This window comes from Motacilla alba, chromosome 2, assembly GCF_015832195.1.
Source record: "Motacilla alba alba isolate MOTALB_02 chromosome 2, Motacilla_alba_V1.0_pri, whole genome shotgun sequence".
Lineage (NCBI taxonomy): Eukaryota > Metazoa > Chordata > Aves > Passeriformes > Motacillidae > Motacilla > Motacilla alba.
In genome coordinates this window covers 120,318,027-120,340,258 of record NC_052017.1, presented here as the reverse complement: position 1 = coordinate 120,340,258, position 22,232 = coordinate 120,318,027, and the positions used below count along the sequence as shown (strand labels likewise).

At 38.8% G+C, this 22,232-nt stretch overlaps 2 protein-coding genes across 3 annotated transcripts; both read right to left on the bottom strand.

Annotated features, from left to right (window-relative positions):
* Window positions 1-5,008: 5,008 nt before the first annotated feature.
* On the bottom strand, window positions 5,009-15,848 carry LY96 (lymphocyte antigen 96). The gene is made up of 5 exons (XM_038128920.1): window positions 9,601-15,848; window positions 8,543-8,632; window positions 7,507-7,635; window positions 6,595-6,647; window positions 5,009-5,629 (listed from the first exon to the last, which is right to left on the bottom strand). Exons 1-5 carry the CDS (start codon window positions 9,692-9,694, stop codon window positions 5,528-5,530), a joined length of 468 nt encoding a protein of 155 aa, XP_037984848.1. The 5' UTR covers window positions 9,695-15,848; the 3' UTR covers window positions 5,009-5,527.
* Window positions 15,849-17,385: 1,537 nt separating this feature from the next.
* On the bottom strand, window positions 17,386-22,117 carry TMEM70 (transmembrane protein 70). Of its 2 annotated transcripts, none has more exons than XM_038128918.1 (3): window positions 21,648-22,117; window positions 20,483-20,594; window positions 17,386-19,395 (listed from the first exon to the last, which is right to left on the bottom strand). In XM_038128918.1, exons 1-3 carry the CDS (start codon window positions 21,804-21,806, stop codon window positions 18,938-18,940), a joined length of 729 nt encoding a protein of 242 aa, XP_037984846.1. In that variant the 5' UTR covers window positions 21,807-22,117; the 3' UTR covers window positions 17,386-18,937. The 2 variants fall into 2 exon arrangements, with proteins under 2 accessions (XP_037984846.1, XP_037984847.1); XM_038128919.1 differs by lacking the exon at window positions 21,648-22,117 and adding an exon at window positions 20,811-21,491.
* Window positions 22,118-22,232: the final 115 nt, after the last annotated feature.

Below are 22,232 nucleotides of genomic sequence, written 5' to 3'. Positions count from 1 at the left end.
TGAATTATTTTATTTTAGTCTAAATTTTGGTTACTCTATCCATATACTCTGAAAGGTGCTTACAGAGGAGGCATATCAGTCCGTCTAGTTGTTCTGTTTTCTGGAGCATTTACTTTTTATAAAAGCAGAAGTACTAAAAGAAAATTATAATTTACAAAGTTGAAATACATGGTTTGATCTACTCACCCTGACAACTTGCTTCCTGTTGTACTCTTTGCAAAATTGTAATGTTGCCATCAATTCCAGAAAAAGGCATATAAAATCATTTAGAAGTGGGGTGTACATCTGTGCCCAAAAGGACAAGTCAGGCTGTCAAGTAGGAAGTAACACGAGTACAACTATCACAGCTCAAGTCCTGGTTTATCAGAAAAACCACAGTGATTTTGTGTCACAATAATCTTTGCTTGAATAATAACTATTTGTCAAAAAACAAAAGCAGAAAAATATTTCTTATTTGCTGAAGTATCTCAGATTTAAAGGAATTGAAACCTCCTTTTTTAAAAAATTATTTGGTCAAAATAAATACACAACATTCTGCAGTAATCAACATTATTTCTTTCCCACAACCACTTTTTTCCCCTACTACTCATCTGACAATACTGTTTCTTTGTTTTAATATTTTAGGTTGTTCTAGATAACATATTACTTTAGATTTATTTTTTTTTAGGATCTCTTTTCCTCCTTAATTAGAATACTAAAATCACAAAAACTTCCACAGGTTAGAGAAACTGTACAATTAGCAGTCAGAATGACTGGAATGTAGCTTGGGGAATCAGAAAGGAATACTCCTGCTGACAGTCTGTTTTCTGACAGTCATCTGTGAAACTTTCATCAATGAAGTTCATTGTTCTGTCTATGTTACATCTGTGTCGTAAAAGTATCTTCAATGTTTTAAAGATACTGAGAAAATTCCACTACATGCAATATCCACTGACATGGAGCATACCACTTCAGTGTGATATATGATTAGAAAAGATAACTACCAGTCTGTTCAGCTGATATTCATGCATGAAATGAAGTCATGTAATTCTAAAACAGGGTCAAATTAATTCACAGTCATACTGAGCACTCTCATATGCATGATGTTTATTATTATTTCCTCCTTTAGGCATCTTTTAAGTGAAGGACTGAAATATCAACTCGATTGCTTTCAGAGGACTAAAGCTATTATTTTGTTTTCTGTGTTTTTCTTTATTGTATGACATTTCTTTTGGTTTGTTGGTTTTGTTGTTTTTTGGTTTTTTTTAATTTATATTACTGAAATTGTTAAACTGCACTGGTATGCTAAAAATATAAAAAATTTGGGTAATATAGTGAAAAGTCTAAATGGAATGTGACTGAACAGAATGTATTTAAGAACTAAACCAACCTCATAATCAGTATGGAGGTACTTCAGCAGAGATGTCAAACTTCTCAGAGAACAAAACACTCAGTGGATGTGTGCAGTTGGCAGAAGTTACAAGTTAAGAAAAAAATATAATCTACTCTGTAGTTCTCAAAGGTTTTGTGCAGCAAGGGGAAATGGGCAAATCTTAGTACAGAAATACTTAGTACAGTGACTGTTCCCTCCTGTGAGCAAACGGCCAGGCTTGCTATTAAAAGTTTTGCTTTTAGTTACGTCAGCAATAAATTATTTTAGCAAGAACTTTGAATTTTAAAAGACAATACTCATAGCTAAGACAGCTGTTTAAGCTAAAGCTCAAGGAAAAAATATGTTGTGGGTTTTTGGTTTTGTTTGTTTTTTCCTCATACAGAATCTTTGGGAAGCTGTTATACCTGGCCAAATATATGCATGCATATATATGCATATATATTAAATACATGCATTTTATATACATATATTTCTCTTTTAGCCAGTAGTAAAATGTATCTTGAAGAAAAGAGGTTATGGACATACCCATCTACTGCAGCCAAGGGATCTACAAGGGTGCCAGGGATCCACAAGACAAGTATGTGTGCTCAGTGCCTATTATCCAAGATTTCCAAAGTCCAGTACTTTCTATTGACAGCAAGAAGACTTTGCAAATTTCCTTTCTCTTGTCCTCTCTCCCCTAAGCTCTGCAGGCAGGAACCCCCTCCCTTCCCTCCCTCCTTCCTATCTATTCCCATTAGAAATGTCACTACCCCATCTGCTGCCCCTGAACTCACTCGTGCTGGCAGGGACTCATCGGCAGAATGAAGGAGCTGAAGTCATTCAGCATAATGTGCTACACAGACCCTTCCAAGGCAGTTGCTAGCACTTTCCACTAAGAAAAAAATGTTGTGCAGAAGGGATTTATGCTGCTATGGTTCTCCTTTGATGCCTGTAAGACAGATCAGGACACATCTCCTGCATCATTAAATCCAACTCCTTCTTGGTGCAGGGACCATGAAGTTTATTTGTTCCAAGCTAAGTGGTGACCAAGGGAATTTCTTCCCTGGACACAAGAGATGCTGCTGTAATACCTGAATTACATGGAATTATCTTTGTGCGTCTATCTCAAATGATGTTACAATTTCAGCCAGCAAATGTAAAGTTATTGTGGTCAGCAGGCTTTCACTCACTTGAAATTATGAATACTTTATGGCTTTTATCAAATAAAACTATAATAACACAGCTCAAAACGTGCAGTCTTATTGGAAACCACGTTGTACAGGAACTGCTTCTTCTCATAATTACATATTTGGCAACAGAGGGTGAGGGGGTGAAGAAAAGCTCTTTTCCCATCTGCAGAAAATCCTGACAGCCTCTTAAAAACAACAGTAATGAGAGAGAGAAAAAGAGGTATTTGTGAAGGCTTTAGATATTAATTTCACATAAATATGCCAAACACAACACCTTCCTTGATTTACTTCTGTTTGCACGAGAGGAGGCTTTGCACATTTCACTGGAACTCCTGGCAAAATACAAGGATCTCAGGGCATGTAGCTCTCACAGAATATTTTAAGAAAGAAATTCTTAGTTGGTGTTTTATTTCACAGTATTCACACTACTCCAACTCTAGACAGAGGCAGAAAATAAAGAAGCAAAAAATGGATCAAAGTTTTCTGGACCAATAAAGTCAAGAAAAGGGAAACATTTAGATTAGTCTTCATAGAGCCCAAGTAGCTCACTTCATCCTAAGGAAACTCCTCTTTGCTGTGGAGCCCTGAATATGGGCTCAGGGAAGTTTGGAAAGGAAATAAGTGATAACTGTTGTCAGCTCTGGACAGCAGCAGAAGGAAGGAAGGAAAACTTTATAAGAACTCTGTCCCAGGAACCAGACATGAAGAGCAAAGCTTTGCCTTCAGCTCAGCCCTTCACCCTGCAGAATCACAGCAATTTCAGGGTAAGCTTTTTGCATGATCTGACACTTTACAAAATCTGTATCCTCTTATCCAGGGGAGAATGTCGTGTGACAGTCACCAACACTGGAATAAGTGGAAATTTCCAGTCATAGAAGGAGAAGACTTGAGGCCTTTGAAAAGTCTTTGCTTTATAAAATGTGGCTCCTGTGCTCTGCCTTGCTGTCCTATCTGCTGGCATGTACAATTATAACCCTTCAGCTCAAGATCAATATTAAAAAAGTCGTCAAGGCAAGATACTGAGTGCATATGTTTATCTGTAAATGTCTCTATTCAGAGACATAAATTCTATTTATACTTTTATATGTACTGTAAATTTTCTGTAACATCCATAAAGGATTAGAACATGTTTATGTAAAATAGAGCACATGAATGTCTTTGATCTCCAGAAGTGTTAATCTCTCTTACTTGTGTTACTTGCTGCTTAATAAACAAAATATTTCTTCTAACACCCCAAATAATTCAGGCCGAAAAAACCCTCAGGACACCTTGTCACTGAAGAAGATTTTGAGACTTGTGGTTGCTGGATGCCATGAAATGTATACACAGGGACATAATAAGGAAAGACTATTCCTTAGGTCAATAATTTGAAACAGACACTATTTGAAATAAGCAAAACAGAAGAAGAACGGTAGGTATTGATTGCCATGCTCTCAGGCTGCTGCTTGATTAGTATTTCAGGTTAGGAATCAATTGATCACAACTATAGTAAATCAGCTCAAACCTAAGCAGAACATGCTGCAATACTCCATCTTGGACTACTCCTGGAATGGTCTGTGGACTGAGTGAAAGTACAGATGCTTTGCCACCATCACTTATATGTAATCATGGCTTCTTATCTTCAGTCATTATGCAATTCTACATCTGTTTTTATTGCCCCTTATCATTTTGCTTTATTTAGCCAAACTACCCATGAATAAAATGGAAGTTTTAAATGGAATATCTACAAACTTGGGTGTGGAGTTTTTCCTTGAGTTTTCTGATACCAAGTTTGAAAAACATCTTTCTTTATGTATAAAGTGAGATTAAAAGCTTCACTTCTTCTTATTTGCATGCTTGGTATTTAGCAGTCTAAAAGAGGTTCGTTTCTTCTGGCTTTTAATTTTTTCCAGGCATTTGGAAGTGATCCGCTAGACAGCATGAACAAGTAGCCAGCACAATGTGCAACTTCAACTGTGTCCTGTTAGTTGGGGAAAAGTCTCTGAACTCAGTAAGTTCACCAGCCCAGCTGTCTGGGGGCTGAGGATGAAAACAGGACAGCACTTTTCCTAAGGGCCAAATCTCATACTCCACCAAAGTCTGACTGAAGGTCTTGGGTGCAGGTGGGTACTCGGTGTCAGCTGCCCAAGAGGCAAAAGCTACAGAAAAACTTTAGGAATACCTTTGAGGAATAGATCAACCTGTTGTTGATCTATTCCTGCTTCTAAAGGACACAGTTTGTGCAGCCTCTGCCCCTCGGACTCTGAGCAAGAGCTAAGAACATTCTAAGGGATTGCACTTGCAGCTCTAGATAGCTAAATTCAGTTGTACTGTATCAGTGTAACTGGAAAAAAAAAGTGTTCCATTTTGGATTTTATCCACATCAGCTACTACCACATAACAAATTATTACTCCTCTGTTTCAGCTTGGTGTAAACAGAGCAGAACAATATGAAACATCTGAAGAAACATCAGAAAATAACAGGAGAATAAAAACCGTCTCTTAAATTAATTGTACTAACATGATTTATTGCTACAAGAAAATAAAAAAAAACCCAAACAAACCAAAAAAACACCCCCCACCACCTCACAGCAGGGTTCCCAAATTCAATTGCTGTGTTATTTTAAATTGAGTACTGATGAACTTTTGATTTTGGCACTTCAAAACTTCAAAACTTCTTGATTACTTTAGCTCAGCCTGAAGTTCTCAACTTTATTGTAACTCAAGGCACAGCACCAAAATGCAGGACCAGCCTGACATCCAGTCAGGGTAATTCTGTGGGCTAATCAGGATGCCTGGTTCCCAGAAATTTTGGGCACATTGGCTGAGCAAGTGATTATGGCTGTGCTACAAATGACAAAGACTATATGTTACAGCTTCCCAGACAGCACATGATGTATTCTGCCTCAAGAAATTCAGTGTGCAAATTACTTCACAGCTTGGATTCCAGTTGCTCACAGAAGTGACCACCATATTCTGGAATTTTTTGAGAAGTTTGTTGCATTCAGAAAGCATCTTGTTTTACTATCATGGTGAAATTCAAGCATATGAGCATATTATTCTCAGAATCATCAGAGAATCCTTGCACAACAACAGTATAATTGCCCTAAAACAAGAAAAAAAAAAAAAAAGAAAATTAGTCCACAATACTGCCTGCTCTTGTCTGAGTGGCTTCTTGGAATGGTTCTGGTGATTTCTGTTAGAATTGAAAAAGACAGATCCCCATCAGGGACTGTTCTCATAGGTATAGCCAGGTATACGAGTGCGTAAGAATAAAACAGTGTTCAACTTCCTTCTCACAGCCAGACTACTCAGGAACAGCATTTCCTGGTCTAGCAGAGTCCCATCAGGAAGTGTCAGGTCTACCATAAGTTCCTCATCGATAGGAGGACAGCTCATGGCAGAGGATGTTCCTGTCTGTTACTAGCTCTGGGGCTACAAGAGCTGTTGGACTGTTGGAGGCCCATGAGCTAAGGGGGATGGTGGAGATTTTGGACCAGTAGGAACTCCTTAGTGACGTTTTTAGGGATTAATAGGGTTGATAAGGGTCTTGGAAAAGCTCAGTCAACTGATGAGGCAGTTGTTGGATGAGAATGGCTTAACCTGAGGACTGGTGCTGTCCCTGGCTTAACAGTAGAGCACGGCTTTTACTTTTTGGATACTGTTATCCCTTTTCAAATCTTTGAAAATAGTTTCATGGAGTAAAAGAGCAGCATGTGAAGAGTATGTAAAATAAAGAATGAAATGGGCAGAAGGAATATGAATGGATTTACTCAAACAGGTAAAAGGAAAGAGAATAATTTACCAAACAAAATAGAATAATTAAGGTGACATTAACTGATTACTTTGGTATTTTCTTTTATAAAATAAAGGAAGAATGGTAGAGGAATAATAACCTTAGAACATCTAACATTTCAGAGATGCTACCATTTTATTGTCATCAATTCTATTATAAGAAAGTTTTCTGACATTTCCTCTTCTGTTTTCTACAGTCTGAGTGAACATCTCTCTTCAGAAAAAATATACCTGTAAGTATGTGATTTTGCTATTATACAAAATGTTGAAAAGTACCTTTGGAAATGTTATTCTTGAGCCTTTAATGTCAAATGCTGAGTCAATTGTTTCTGAAAAACAGAGATAATTATAATACAAAGAGTTACTTAACCATAAAGCCATCAATCAGACTGCCTAAATAATTTCAAAGCAATATGGCATATCTCTCAGTAGCAGTTGCCAATGTCACTTACTCTTTCATTGATAAAGCCCTCATCTGGTTCTTCTCTCAGAGCTCTGACTTTTTGTTGAAACCACATTAGAAAATAGACATTAACCACAGTGCTCCTGCAACATCTCCTCCAGACAAATCCTACTGTGATAACTCCAGTAATTTAACTCATAATAGTAGTTCACTTGAATGCTAACTGAAGAGAGCAGATACTGATTTTTAAAGAAAGGAAAAACAGACTGGATTTTGACCTCCTTTCAGGTCTTTTTGGCCTTTTGTCTGACATCCCGCCTGAATTCTCTGAATCTGAGCATGTATTGTGTTAATACTTGTTAGCCCCTACCAAAGGCTCTATTGAAAAAAAAATAAAAGCATCATAGGTAGGTGTATAAAATCTCTTAAAAAACCCATCCAGACACATATCTAAATAAACTTTGTTCTGGATATTAGTAGTGCCCACAGTGCCTCTCAAGTTTCCTGTTCAGTCCAGTCAAATGTAATCTTTCCATGTCATTTTAGAGATGTTCATAAGAAGTGTCATCATCAGATGAAGGATATTAGTAATCCTCATTTATGGAGACGGAAACTGCAGTACAAGGATGTTAAAATAAAAAAAATTGGATATTTTCTACTTCAATGTGGTTCTGGCACTGGAGAATTGCCTGCTTTGAGGTCTGCTGCCTACCAAGCAAGGTTCAGATTGTGGAGATAAAAATCTGTTTTCATGGGTTGATTGCACCATGTATTTTCACACCAACCTCCTTTCAGCGTTCCGCACACTGAGTATTCATCGTCAGCTCCGCTGCAGAGGAGTTCTTTCCAGAGGAGTGCTTTGGCACCATCATACCAGACATTGAAGACAATCTTCAAAAAGTGGATGTCACTTCCTAATTAAAACATTGCAAGTAAGAAAATGGTAAGTGGTGGGGAGGAAAAGCATATATGGAGACATGCTGTTTAGATAAAAACTGGATTTTGTCAAAATACTGTATTTTTATAAGACTCCCCCAAAATTAAAAAGGTATATATCTTGAAAACTGCTACTTCCAGAAAAAAAAAAAAAGAAAAAAAAAAAAAAAAGCTATTGTTGCTTTCAACAACAAAAAAATTAGTCTTAAGAAATATTTGGGAGGAAAATTTCAAAGTCTGTTTTAATTTCTTCAATAATGGAAACAGAGTTCATTCAGCTCCACAGCTAACTTAAACACGTGCTCAAATGAAGACCTCAGTTTTAAGCAGGTGTTGCAAAGAAACTATCATGAGCACATCATAAAGATGTCTTTCTAGGGAAGCAAACATAGTACAGAAAGGGAAGTTTAAGATACAGCCAGGTCCTAAACATTTCATTAGCTGATCTTGCTGGCTTAAAGCTGGGTTTAAAGATCCCAGTTAGGTTTGCACACAAAATGCAGTGCTATTTCCAGCTTCTGGAACATGCATATTCTTCGTAGAAGTCCTGCCATAGTTGTATGGCCTGATGATACTCTCTCTCCTTTAAAACACTTGGATCTTGTCCAGGCCAGAAGAGCAAAATGCACATACACCTAAACTGTCACAGATTTGTGTTTACAATGACAGTCTGCATGCAGGGTTTTGGTAACTACTCCAAGTAAAACTCAAACACATTTTCACAAATCATCATTTCTGTCCGTCACCACAGTTTATACCTTCCATTTTTAACCCCAGAAACCAATTTCCTAAATCACATGGCACTTAGGATGAAGTGTCAGTTTTTCAGTTGTATTTAATTTTCAGCATTTCTAGAATATAATTGACTAGTTAAGAGACACTCACTTGGAATCCAGGTAAGAGCAGCCTTCCAGACAGGTTTGTTCATTGTGCTGCAAGGTGTCAGATTAAACATGAAAGCATGAGCTGTAGAATCTACAGAAAAAAAATCATTTCACATTGATAATGTGAATAGGCTTCTCCATAAAAATAATAAGAATATACAGTTATACACACAAAAAACACATACATATTTTTAAATGTATTTAAGTTATATGCTATAAGACTGCTCAATATAATACATGTGGTAAATATTAAATATGTTTTTAAAATTATATAATTAATTATTTTTACATTTAGAGGGCAAAACCAGTATCATATTTCTTTAAGTAAAGAGAAGTAAATTTTTGGTTGTTGATATTTTGCACAAAAAAAAAACAGAGCCAAAAGCACCTTTATTTCTATTTTGAAGATATACAAACTTTTTATTAGCACTAAACCAGCATGGTCTTCTACTGAAAATATCCCTACTTATGCTAATCATGCTGAGAAGACCTAAAAATATTTTTAATGCACCAGCATATTTTCCAGGTAATGTAAATGAATCTTTGAGTAGATTTACTCTGTGACTGACCCACCTTGCATTTTTAAAATACACAAAATATCAGCCCATGACACAGACAGGGCAAGAAGGGACACCCCATGCTGTATCAGAACCTGATTGATACTGCAGCCTGACAGAATACAACATTCCCTCTTTTTTTCCGCATACTTCAAGCTTTTCACTGTAACACACTGGTTAACTCAACAGGTATAATTTATACAACAGAGTACTTGCAAAACTAGTTTAAATCCATTATCTTCTAATATTTCCTGAACAAAAACATGCCTACTTCACTTGAGAATAAAATTCTCTCTCTTCTAGCTGCTGGAACCAGCATCATGGTAAGATTTATGCCTATGAAGTAAAATTCTTATAACACGGTGATTAATAACAGAAATACACTTCTTTTTCTTTTTCAGTACTCCTCAAAGAAACAATTTTGAAAGAAAATTCACAATCCCTCAGACTACAGTAACTATTCCACAAACTTAACTAACAGATTACCTAATTTTTTACTTACCACAAAAAGTATACGACATTTCAAGATCTGATGATGTACAAATGAATTCACTGACTCCAGGGGTGAAAAAAATAAAAAAAAGGAGTCCAAACATAGCTACTTTTTTTTTGCTCAGTATCCGATGGTATAAAACTTCACTTGGGAGAAAGAGGAAGAAAATTCAGCACAGTCATCATCAGTCACATGTCTTCGGGGAAAGTTCTGCTAGTTATCAAATTCTCTGCAATCTTTGTTAATCCTACTGCAGCACTGTCAGTTATCATCATACTAAATTTTGTTAAGAAAAAGAATTCCTGCTTTTGCTGTTATGTTTTCCCCAGACAATGCAGCTGAAACCAAGAGTGAAAAAATAAAGTGAAAACTGTGTGAAATGGGGAAGTGAAATGACATTATGACTACCAGAAGCACGTAATGAGCAAGTTTAGTTGACTCATCAGGGGAAAGATTTTTAAAGGCATAATTTCAAACACAGAGTTTCCTGCACATATTTAAGAAGAGAAAAATCTACAAATGATGAACACCAAGTCCATTCTTTTATTTTTATGGTAGTCAGTACCTCTCACTGGTTTTCATGTGAGCTTCTTACAAAGCTCACCATGCTTTTAGAATACACCTGAAGGTGTATTAGGAATGAAGGAACGTAATTAGAAGGAATGAAGGAATATAATCAGATGATGTATTTAAAATGGAGCTGAATGCAACCATCTGATGTTATGATGTGCACAAAAACCATGACTGATCGTGCCCAGACATGGGAGTAATTCCTAGATTAATTAAGGAAAGGGAAAATTGAATTAAATGTGCCTGAAAGTACCAAATAATTAACTACCACATGAAATAATTTACAAAATAAGACAAAAATTTGAAAATTTATTGCAACTAGAGAAGTCTCTTCAGTTTTTCCAAATCTTTCTATAGACCACAAAAAGAGTCCCTCTGGCCTGACAGAGTTCAAAATTTTAAGAAATTTTCAGTATTTGGCTTGTAAGTGGGTATTCAAAATTATATAACTTTCCTGACAGATCTCCAGAGTACATCCATCACACACAGATTTTTGCTGTTGTTTAACAGGATAAAACATACAAGCTCCTTGTGATCACAGCAGTAACACAGTTCTGTTTCAAGATAGACAAATTTTGCTTAAAAACAGTAAGACATGCAGTGAAATTGAAATAAATCAGGAAGGCTGTAATAGTCAGAAAAAAGAAATGCAGTAGTGAGACAGCCACAAAGGAGCTATGAAACAGATATGAAAGAAGAGCTAACTTTTGTACGTACAGCCAAAAAAATATTTCTTTCAGCCACAAAACCATGACCAGTGGTGTGAAGGAATTTAGTCTGTGAGAAGCCAAGCCAGGCTCTCTGCTGAGTCTTCTGTCAGTCCAACAGGTTTAGTACAAGTCCCAGGTCAGTCTGAAGCGGGCAGGGGGTGGGCAATGACCATACCCCACTGATATACAAGATTTCCCAGCTGAACATGGGTCCCTCTGTGGCCAGACTCTGTGGTCTGGCATTGCTGCTCAATGCGTTGGGTGGCTGATGCACTCATGGGCAGAGTGGAAAGAGCACTGCAGATTTACAAGATTTTACATAAAGCTCTCTCAACATGAAAGAAGACAAACTCTCTGCTGAGTTGACTTTCTAGACCTGCTTCAAGCATGGGTGTTTTTTTCAGATACTTGCTGCAGAAAAGTTATAGGTGAGGCATGAGTCCCCCCTGGTGGCTCAGACAGACACACATGCAGAAACCTCCTGCTCCTTCCTTATTGCACTAAGACTATTTCAGTGCTTTAAAAAGTCAGTGTAAGAAAGCTCAATTTAAAAGTATCTGGGTGGTTAAATGGGAAAACAGGAACAATAAGTACTACTGGTATCACAGCTAAAATATCCTTTATGACCATGATTATAAAGCCTACAACCTTGACCACTGTGTTTGGTCAAACTGTCATTGAATCAAAATAACCTGAATTATTTTTAAATACTTTCAGCAAATTCTGTTTTAGATGCTTGTGGCGTTTCATGCCAACATCAATGCTATTCATACAAGTGACATCTTGTGATGATCACTAAAGTCCCAAACGAGTGCACTAGTAGTGTGAAGAGTCTGCTCTGTTCCTTTCAAGTCAGTATGAGGATCACTGCAGAAGATTATAAAATTCTATACACTTTAATTTTACAAAATCTTTTTTCTTTACTATAATCTTTTTCTTATATATTCCAATCCAGAAGGAAGGCATAAAGGAAGGAGAAGTGGAAAGAGCTACACAATAATGTTACTTCACTGAGGTTGTCTCAGTGAAATATTCCATTTATTTCAAAATCCTTTGCAAGTAAATTCAGTAGGAACCAGCTCTCATATCCAATTAACAGGACATAAATTCAAGCCTAAAAATTTAGAACTTCATACCTATGACTTTTACTTTTGCTACAACTGAGATCTTGAGAATAGAAGTTTATTCCAAGGTTCCTCACTGATTTGTAGTTAAAATCCTTAAAATAATTAATGATATTTTTATCACCTTTCTCAATGCATCCAAGAAGTGCTTAACTTACTTTTGATTGCTTTTCAAAATAATCACTTTGTACTTGGATTGTTGGCTGCAGATGAGTACATTGACCAGATAAGCACTTATAAGTCATTAAAATCTCACTCAGGAAAGATTTATAATATGCATGATCATAATATCCCATCACAGAAAAATAAGTAACAGTACACCAGTATAACAGGGGAAAGTACTCAATTTCAAAGTGTTAGTCAGACAGAATTAAAGACTATATCCTAGCTTTTGGCATGTAACAAAATTTCACTTTAATGGAAAACTCCTTTAAGACATTAACCACATTTATTAAATAAAGAAAGAGGCAATCATAATTTTCCTTGCAGGACCATTTGTGAGTTTTTGAAGTAGATAGTTTTGTACCTGGAAGCAGACACTTACTCCTTCTGATTCTGGGTTTAGGGTTGATGCTGAAGGCACTATAACATAAAGGGGCCCTATATAAGGCATAAGACTGCATTCACAAAATAAAGATACACTCAACTATCAGCGTGAAGAATAGAAAACTGTGGATTCTTCTCAAATCTCCTCACCCTATCTTTGACTATGTTTATAGTGGAAATAGAAAGTCATGCCCAGGGATACAATAAAGAGGTAGAGGATTCATTTACTCTACAGGCAAATGATAAAATGCTTGAGAGTGCCATGGGAGTCCAAACCAAGACTAGCACATACCCAGTGGTGCATGGGGAGCATTTGAGTAAGAAACCAAAGAGGTTTTGAAATATAGGAAAACTGCTGTGCATTACACTGAATATGTTTTGTTAAATGCTGTATGAACTTTGGCTTAGTGGTTTGATTTGAATATATCCCATTAAACCACTGGAGACCATTAAAATGTAGCAAACACATACCAGGTGGTATGGTTTTCCTGTGCAAACTATTATGTTGGAAATAACTCCCTGCCTCTTGCCAGTAGCCTTATGGTTTATTCTCTGCAAGCCAAGTTTAGGACTAAAACTTACAGTTGTACCCTGAAGTATTCCGTAAACTATTAAAATTGCCAAAAAGAAAAGAAAGAAGAGGATGAAGGGATAAGAAAGGGAGATGTCCTACCTGAGTCTCACAGTATGCATACCACAGCAACACTTTCCACTCTGGAATTCTAGAAAGGGAGACAGCTGGACATATTTTGCGTCTCTTTGCTCTTGTTCTCTGCTATTCCCTGCTTAAAATAGCTGCTTGCTGAGGTCTGTGTAGCTCTGGGATAAACTTATTATAGTGGATCCAACTCACAGCTAAGCACACTTGTCCCATTTCTCATGCAGGCTGCAGCAGGCTATGCTGTACACTGGGGAATGAAGAAATCCATGGTATGAGACATGAAGAAATCTGTGGTATGGCCACAGAACTGCAGAGCAACCAAATTACAGCAGTTTACCAAGTTTCCACTCTATTAAGTTATGTTGAGCAGTTGTATATTATTCACGTCTGCTCTTATTTTTACAGCACAGAGATTTTAATGAAGTTTCCATCACCTAAAACAAGGCCTCATGGTTCCATGCAAAAATTTACAGATTTTCTTCATCTTTGCCAATATGATGACTTTAGTTTGTAATAAAGCAAGGTCCAGTCAAATTAGTTAAATTTAAATTCTACACAGTGTGCTTAATGGCATGAACTACCACACAGCTTTAAAGACTTCTTTTTAGAGTACCAAAAAGGGAAAATTTTCTCCTAAATAATTTTTACATTTGCCCAAAAAATGAGGGTTGTGGGATAATTTAATTTAAAAATAGCTTTTAAGAATGACAAGGAACTTTTTACTTTATAATTAAGAACAGATAGGAACAAATGCATAATAATGTGGATAAAGCCAAAAACTTGAGAAAGGGAGAGGGTCACCAGCAAGAAAATAGCATGTAAGAAAAATCTGAAAAGAAAAATTTGCATATATCCTGACTGTTATTCAAAGGAGAGAGATAAAGAAAAAAAAGCAGTCATCCATGACCATTTCTGGAAGTTGTAAGGGGGGAAAAGGATAGGAAGAATGTGTCTAGAAGGAGGCTTCAGTAATTTCATATAGAATAACAGAATTAGCAAGGTTGGAAAAGACCTGTGAAATCACAGAGTCCAATTTAGGGAAGGTGTTTCTTTGAACACCTCCTCTTGGGAAAGGAAATGAAATCTTCCAATTTTAATGGGGATCAATTGGGCAGGTTTTGGTCCATGTCCCTGCACCTCATGGCATCCCATGCCTTTTGATGGCTTTCAGTTCGGTAAAGATTTTTTTTTTCAGTATCCATGCCATGTCTCTCTTATCTTTCCCTCAAAGTCCTGTCTTCCTCCTTGATTTTTTCCTCTTCCTTTGCAGCATCTGTGAGCTTAGTTTTGGCATGTTTTCCTCCTTTGCACAGCACCTCACTAATCCCAGTACATTTGCTTGCAGTCACAAAATTTCCCAATATTCTGTTTTATTGTTTTTGCTTCAATTGCATTTCATTTGATAATATCTGCTTTCCAGAGTGTTTGTAAAACATTCTTTTGTGTTTCAGAAGATTTCAATGGGAATCAATTGGGAAATCTTCCCCTCAAAGTTCTGTTTTGCTCCTCGATTATTTCCCCTACTTTCTAAGAGATTGGTTTTGGTCCTTTCCACTGCACCTCACTTCCTCCCAGACCATTTACTTCTAGCCACAAAATTTCTCAATTTTATTACGTTTCTTCAACTGCATTTCATTTGATGATATCTCCTTTCCAGAGCGTTTGTAAGTCTTTCTTTTTTGTTTCGCAAGATTTCGTTTCCCTTCCCGAAAGGAAATTCCATTTCCTTTCGGGAAGGGAAACGAGATCTTGCGAAACAGAAAAGAAAGAAATGCAATTGAAGAAAGAAAAAAGAAAATTGGGAAATTTTGTGTCTAAAAGAAAATTGTCTGGGAGAAAATGAATTGCAGTGGAAAGAACCAAAACGTGCCAATACTAACCTCACAGACAGAGGTGTTGAAGGAAATACTGGACGTGGCACTCAATGCCCTGGTCTAGTTGGCACAGCAGTGTTTGATCATAGGTTGGACCTATGACCTTGCCAGCCTGGTCCAAAGTCTAATCACTCTATGAAGAAATTTTACCTGATGTCCAACCTGAAGCTCCTCTGGCACAGCTTGAGGAGATTTCCTCTCATTCTGTTGAGGGCTGACTGGGAGATGAGTGACTCCCATCCAGCTACAACATCCTCTCAGAATAGCTCCCCCTGAGCCTCCTTTTCTCCAGGCTAAACAATTGCACCTCATTCAGCTGCTCCTCTCAGGACTTACGCTCTAGACCCTTTACCATCTTCACTGCTCTTCTCTGGACACACTCCAGCACCTTCATGTCCTTCCTGAATTAAGGGCCCCAAAACTGAACACAGTACATGAGGTGTGGCCTCACCAGGGCCGAGCAAAGGGGGGCAATCACTGCCCTGGTGGCCACACTACTGCCGATACACATTGATACATTCCTGCTCTTCATACCAGATTGAGTGAAACTGGGACCAGGGTAAAATGTGTCCAGCTGCTATGCACAAGTGATTGGTTGGTCCTGGAAAGGCTGCTGGAGCTGTCAGCCTTCACTGTAGGCGTTGCCTTGCAAATAAACAGTTTGTGAATCACTTATTTCAGAAAATTGGGCTCCTACATCAGTATTTCCTTCAGAACCTCCACATGTACAAACACATTCTTTAGATCTCATAAACAGTTTCTTCCGTATCATGTACAAAGAAGTATCAACAACTTCCAGGGATGAAAATGTTAGCAGGCAGTAATACTTCTGCACTTTGTACTGTTTTTCACCAAGGGTATGAAACTAAAGAATAATACAGTAGAAAAAATAGTAATTCACATAATTAATAGGGTTGTTAAACAGACATGGAGCTAATAGACTTTGGGATTTACCTGGTAGTAATTTGTTTATTGAAACACTCACACCGCAGTTGATTCCCTTGCATGATTTGTTAGTAGCAAGAGGGCCTGTTCTGACTTATGCACATTTCCTACCGTAGAAAAGCATTTCAGAGCTTCCCACCTGGAAATGCAGAAAATGCACTAAAAAATATCTTAAGACAGACTGCTCAGAACCTAGAGCAAAGAAGAAACACATCTTGTAAGTCTTTCTGGATTACAATTCCCTTCCTTTATTTTTTTCCTAATGTGAATAACTGCTCTCAACAATTCCAGAGATCTAAACCAGTCACATATGTGGAAGTATACTCAAGTTCTGTGTTCATTTTTGGGCCCCTCACAACACAAAGGACATTGAGGTGTTGAGCGTGTCCAGAGAAGGGCGGTGAAGCTGGTGAAGGGTCTGGAGCACAAGTCTTAGGAGGAACAAACAGCTGGGGGAACTGGGGTTGTTCAGTCTGGAGAAAAGGAGGCTCAGGAGTGATCTTATAAGTCTCTACAACGTGAAAGCAGGTTGTACCAAGGTGGGGTTCTGTCTCTTCTCCCTAGTAACAAGCAATAGGACAAGAGGAAACAGCCTCAAGCTGCACCAGGGGATGTTTAGCCTGGATATTAGGAAAGATTTCTTTGCTGAAAGGGCTATCAAGCACTGGCATGGCTCCCTGGGGAAGTAGTTGAGTCACCATGCCAGAAAGTATCTAAAAGATATATAAATGTGGTACTTAAGGAGTGGTTTAGTGGTAGACTTGGCAGTGCTGGCTTTATGGTTGGAGGTCCTTTCCAACCTAAATGGTGCTACAATTACAAGTACACAATCTAAGTGTAGCAGCAAACAAAGCAAAAGCAAGTAGAATATTGAGTATCTTCAGTAAGTCTGGTCTTCTTTTTTCCTAACATAAAAGTACTATCCCAGTATTTTCAAGTTGCACATTGGAAGTATTAAGCATTTTTTCTGAGACTATATCCCGGCCAGAATCGTCACCTATCTTCTGGTAGAATTCAGGATTCTTTAATATTATTTTTAATCATCTGTGTGTCAGAAAGCACCTACTAGCTTCACTTGCTTTTCACTATCACAACACAAGCAGAATAATATTTATCTTCCATAGACAGAAATTTAGCCAGCAGCATGGAGATATCTTACTCTTGCTGCTTAATTCTGAATTGGCCAAATCTCAAATTTAGAAATGAAAACTTTTTGCAGTCAGAAGGAAAAGATGAGGATTTTGATGTTGCTTATGGAGTACATAAATATAATTTTGGGGCCATTGGAAGATCAAGTCAACCTCATCTTTCAATGCAAGAACCAAAAGAAGTGAGTGAATGCATCAGACAAAGATTACTTTTACCTAAGTGTAAAACAGCATTTCAATGAGAACAGGTAGTACAACCAGGTGATCAGAATTGCTTGTTCAATGTAACTTGAACTTCACATGTTCAATACAATTTTATGGAAATTTTATTTATATATTATTGCTACCCATGGAATGATACTGGCTTAACAAGACTTTATCATCCTTTTAAAATTATAGTTGTGCCAACACAAAAAAACTGCCTCAAAAATATTGGGATGGGATGATTTGCTCTTTAATTACTAAGCAAATACATTGAGGGCAGTCAGAAAAGCAACATTCAAAACCCTTGTTTAATATCATGTGTGGTGTCATCCTACAAAAGGAAATTGAAATAATAGTATTGGAAGACATTTAGATTTTAAATAGTTTTTCAGCTACAACTTAGGAAACAGCTTGAAAGTTAGCTATAATTTTTTATTTGCAGGATCAGGATGACTAGTAGCAAGTAACAGATTTTCTTTTTACAAAGGGCACTGTTAACACAAAATTAATTTTAATTTTGGGTTTTTTTTCAATTCAGTGATTTTTATGTCTCAAAATATTTAGGCCCTTCATTCTTTGAAAACAAGTATCTGTCACTTTATGTGCCTTCAGCTAAAAAATTGAAATCCAACTTCTACACACTCAAGGGAGAAGAGCCAGTCTAGTACCACAGGAAGACCACATTCCCCTTTTTAAGTTGAGTGAAAGGTGGCTTTCTTCAACTGAAAATCAAGAGATGTGTTCTTTAAAGACACAATTGCTTCCCCACCTTACATAAATGCTGACAGAATGCATTTTAACCACCAGCTGCTAGAATTTTCTTTGTTGATTCAAATACAGCACCTCTTGTCAGTGGGATGCTCACAGAGCAAATCTTATGTTACGGTGCTTTCCCATGCCCAAGAAGAGAAGCTTCTTGCTCTCTACCTTTGGGGACAGGGTTGCTTGGAGTGGGACTTTAGTTTACCTGAGAGTACCTTTGAGTAGCTAGAACTTACTGCTCTATATATACACAGCCATTCTCCCCCTGTTCTTCTCTCCTCTGGGAGGGAGCTGTAGCAGGAATTCACAAGAATACCCGTCTGCTTTCCAGAGACTCCTGCTGGCTACCGATGGTCTCACAAAGGGAAGGGAAAGCCACGATCACCAACAGCAACAAAAGCCTGGTATTTTCAGATTAAGTACAATTAATATTTAAGGTTTAACATCTTAACTACATACTTGATAGAAAATGAGTGTCTTTTGACACAGAGGTGGTGAGACTGCCACACAGCTCAGGCATTTTACAGTTCTCTGGAGAGCAAAAACCAAAAATCAAAGCAAGAATAAAAAAGCAAAAGACAGGGCTAAGCATCTCCTTTTTTTACTGTATTTTATGTTATTAACTCTAAAGAAATCCTCACATTGTTTGCAATATGTTTTAAAAAGTATCTCTTTTTATACATGCCAAAATACATATGGAAAACTCCAGCTACCTGATACCTAAGCAAGTGTAATAAATTTTTACATTCTTTCACATATATAGTACTGCATTATGGACAATGATACTGACATTATCTTCAAATTACTTCCTTTCATCCGCTTCCTTTACCGCCTCTAAATCCTCAAATTTAAAAAATGAGGATTTGTCATAGCCCATGAGATGGTTATAATCCTGAGGATTTGGGAAAAGCAAAGGATTAACAAGCATTGATTTCGTTTTAGCGTAAAATGTCGTAAACATCTTGGAGATGTCTGGAATCTTTACATCTTTTTGATGGAAAACAGTTGCTTTTTCTGCCAAGATGGCATTGTAGGTAATGGCTGTATAGGTGTCCAGTTCATCTTTATAATAGAGTCGGATCACGTAACCTTTTGTAAGGAGATGCAAAGTAACTGGAGTTACAAATGTAAAAATCCCGATCAACCCATAAAAGGCAGCTTGGACAAGCAAACTTTCCACTCCAATACCACTCTTGAGCATGATGTAGGGCATCATGAACAGGTTGAATATGCTGGTGGAGTAAGAGAAAAACTTCACACCTACATAAAAGAAATCAAAGAAAATAAAGGTTAACACTTATGAGCAAAATTTTCTCCACAATTACCTGTATTTTTCTACCACATAACAGTGCCATTATTTGAAGTGATGAAGTTACTGAAAACCCCCTTCCCTATTTTTTAAGCTTATGGAGAAACCACTGAAAGCTCAATCTGCCTTGTTGCCACTGTTGTGATTTGTTTGTACCTTCATGCTGGGTTTGTCAAAGCTGGCTCTATTTCTGTGATGCAGTCAGCTATGAGCTGTTACGCACACATATGAAGGTTTTTTTCTGCCTTTACAGACAGAAGAACTGATTTCTAATGAGACTTGACTCCATTCATGGACACATGTAATGGTGCTCATTGAAGAGATGGCAGACAGGGAATTTCTCTCCTCATCAACAATTAATGTTGACATTCAGTGTGTATTAAAAAGATGCCAGCTTGGCTGCCATGCATAAACCCTGGGTTACTAAATATTGACAAGCACTCCCCACCAATTTTCCATGTGGCTTGAAAGACAGTAGCCAGTGCTGTGGACTACCCACAGTCCTTAAATCACCCTGAAAACCAGGAGCCCAAGATGCTGTGACAAATAAGTATGTTAGGACACATTTCAAAAGTGTGTACCAGAAAACATCCAATGGCTTTGCCTTTTACTAGGTCTTTGTAACATTCACTGGCCAAAGAAAGATTTGCAAAGTCTCTTTAGAGATGCAGCTCTTCATCATAATACCTGCCTGCCTGGGAAGCATTTCAGGAACACTTCCAAGCACACAGAATGTAAACAGCTATTATAGCTCGTCTTTGTTGCTTACTGGGTTGGATAAGCCACCCCAAGGGCCCCAAGAGAAGCTAAAGAAGGCAAAGGGGTTACAGAGATGAACAGAGCTCCCTGCACACCCAAGCAGAGAAGCAGAAACCAAGCACCACCACTACTACCGTTTTTTGTACATACGATCCAGATTTTGGCAAACTAGGAAGGGAGAACACACACTTTAATGCTTCATTTTAAAGTTACTAAATACTGTTAAAACTAAAACAACAACAACAAAAAAAGCAATATAAACCACTTTGAGTCACATACCCAACACTGCCTTTGCCAAATTTCCTTTATAAACTAATCTTCCATGTTCTGGGTGATCATGAGGGGAGGATGTGCTGAGGCTGCGAACAGCCACTCCTTGAAAAGACGCAACCTGAAAGATGAAACCAGTACAGGGCTAAGGAACATCAGTATTACACCTTATATCTATCTATCCATGCATATACACATATACACACATATATGTACATGTATACACTCAGACAAAGTTTCTCCTTGCCCTGAACCTATTTCACACTAAGGATTAAAGTCAGGTTATACTCCAAAGCACGCAAAAAACTCCAACAAATATGCTGTTTTAATAACTTACCACGTAAATATCCCAAATTAGCATGAAATATTTGCAACTCCATTGCTGATAATTGAGGCAGCAATCGATTTACACACAGCTTTGCAAGGAGACATTCATGGCATCTGTGCTCATTACATCTCTGTCTGATCATAAAATAATAGAATGGCCGGGGTTGAACTGGCCCTTAAAGATCATCCAGTTCCAACAGCCCTGTTGTGGGTAGGGACACCTTCCACTACACCAGTTTGCTCCAAGCTTCATCCAGGCCAGCCTTAAGCACCTCGAGCGTTGGGGCATCCACAGCTTCTCTAGGCAACCTATTCCAGTGCCTCACCACCCTCACAGAAAAGGACTTTTTTTCCCCCTAATATCTTAGATTAGCTAAATAGCTTCCTTTAAATTAGCTAAACTTACTCTCAGTTTTAATACATTCCCCATTGTCCTGACACTTCATGCCCTTGCAAAAAGACCCTTTTCCCTACAGGGCTTTCTTCAGGCTCCCTTCAGGTACTGGAAGGCCACAATTAGGTCATCCCGAAGCCGTCTCTTCTCCAGGCTGAACAAACTCAATTGCCCCAATCATTCACCGTAGGAGAGCCGCTACATGTCTCCAGTCATTTTGGTGGCCTCCTCTGAACTCGCTCCAGCAGGTCGATGGAGACCCCAGAGCTGAAAGCACTCCAGGTGGGGTCTCACCAGAGCGTACCTGAGCAGCTACGCCCCGAGGAGCACCTCGCTTTCCTCCTCAAAATCCCTTAAGGGCAAAACCGCCAATCCCAGGGCCGCCGCCCTTTCCCCGGGGGGCGGGAACGCTCCCCCCGCTCCCACAGTCCCCACACAGCCCCCACACAGAACCTGTTGGGGCCTCGCAGCGGCAGCGGCCGCCGCGGCCCGGTGGCGGCAGGCGGGGTGCGCGGCGCCTCGCAGCCATGCGGAGGCGGAGGCGGAGGCGCGGCGGCAGGCGGCGGAGGCGGCGGGGGCGGCGGCGGCGCGGAGCAGCAGCAGCGGGAGCATGGCGGGGCCGCGGCCGCACCGGGGACACGGCGGGCGGTGCCACACCGACAGCCCCCGGCGCGCCGCCGCCACGCCGCGCTTTGGTTCCGCTCGTAGGAAGGCTCCGGCCGGCTCCGCGGCGCCCCCGTCGGCATCTGCCGTACGCCGCTGAGCCGCAGAATGCCAGAATCAGCTGGGCTGGAAAACACCTCTGAGGGCATCGAGTCCGACCTGTTGCCAACACCACCACGTCAATCAGACCATGGCATTAACTGCCACATCAAATCATCCCTTAAACACCCCCCCAGAGATGGTGACCACCACCTCTCCGGGCAGTCCATTCCAATGTCTAACATTCTTTCTGAGAAGAAATTCCTCCTGATGCCCAATCTGAACTCCCCCTGACACACCTTGAGGCCATTGCTTCGTGTCCTCTCGCCAGCTGCC

What these genes read in the sequence shown, in the direction of transcription:
- LY96 (XM_038128920.1), bottom strand. Translation starts at nt 9,694, where the DNA reads ATGTTTGGACTCCTTTTTTTTATTTTTTTCACCCCTGGAGTCAGTGAA. An exon ending in TGCTCTTACCTGGATTCCAA is followed by an intron (nt 7,636 to 8,542) that starts GTGAGTGTCTCT and finishes TGTTTTAATTAG; the next exon opens with GAAGTGACATCCACTTTTTG. An exon ending in GTGCGGAACGCTGAAAGGAG is followed by an intron (nt 6,648 to 7,506) that starts GTTGGTGTGAAA and finishes TCTGTTTTTCAG; the next exon opens with AAACAATTGACTCAGCATTT.
- TMEM70 (XM_038128918.1), bottom strand. Translation starts at nt 21,806, where the DNA reads ATGCTCCCGCTGCTGCTGCTCCGCGCCGCCGCCGCCCCCGCCGCCTCC. An exon ending in CCGCTGCGAGGCCCCAACAG is followed by an intron (nt 20,595 to 21,647) that starts GTTCTGTGTGGG and finishes TTCATCTTTCAG; the next exon opens with GTTGCGTCTTTTCAAGGAGT. An exon ending in TTTGGCAAAGGCAGTGTTGG is followed by an intron (nt 19,396 to 20,482) that starts GTATGTGACTCA and finishes TCTTTTATGTAG; the next exon opens with GTGTGAAGTTTTTCTCTTAC.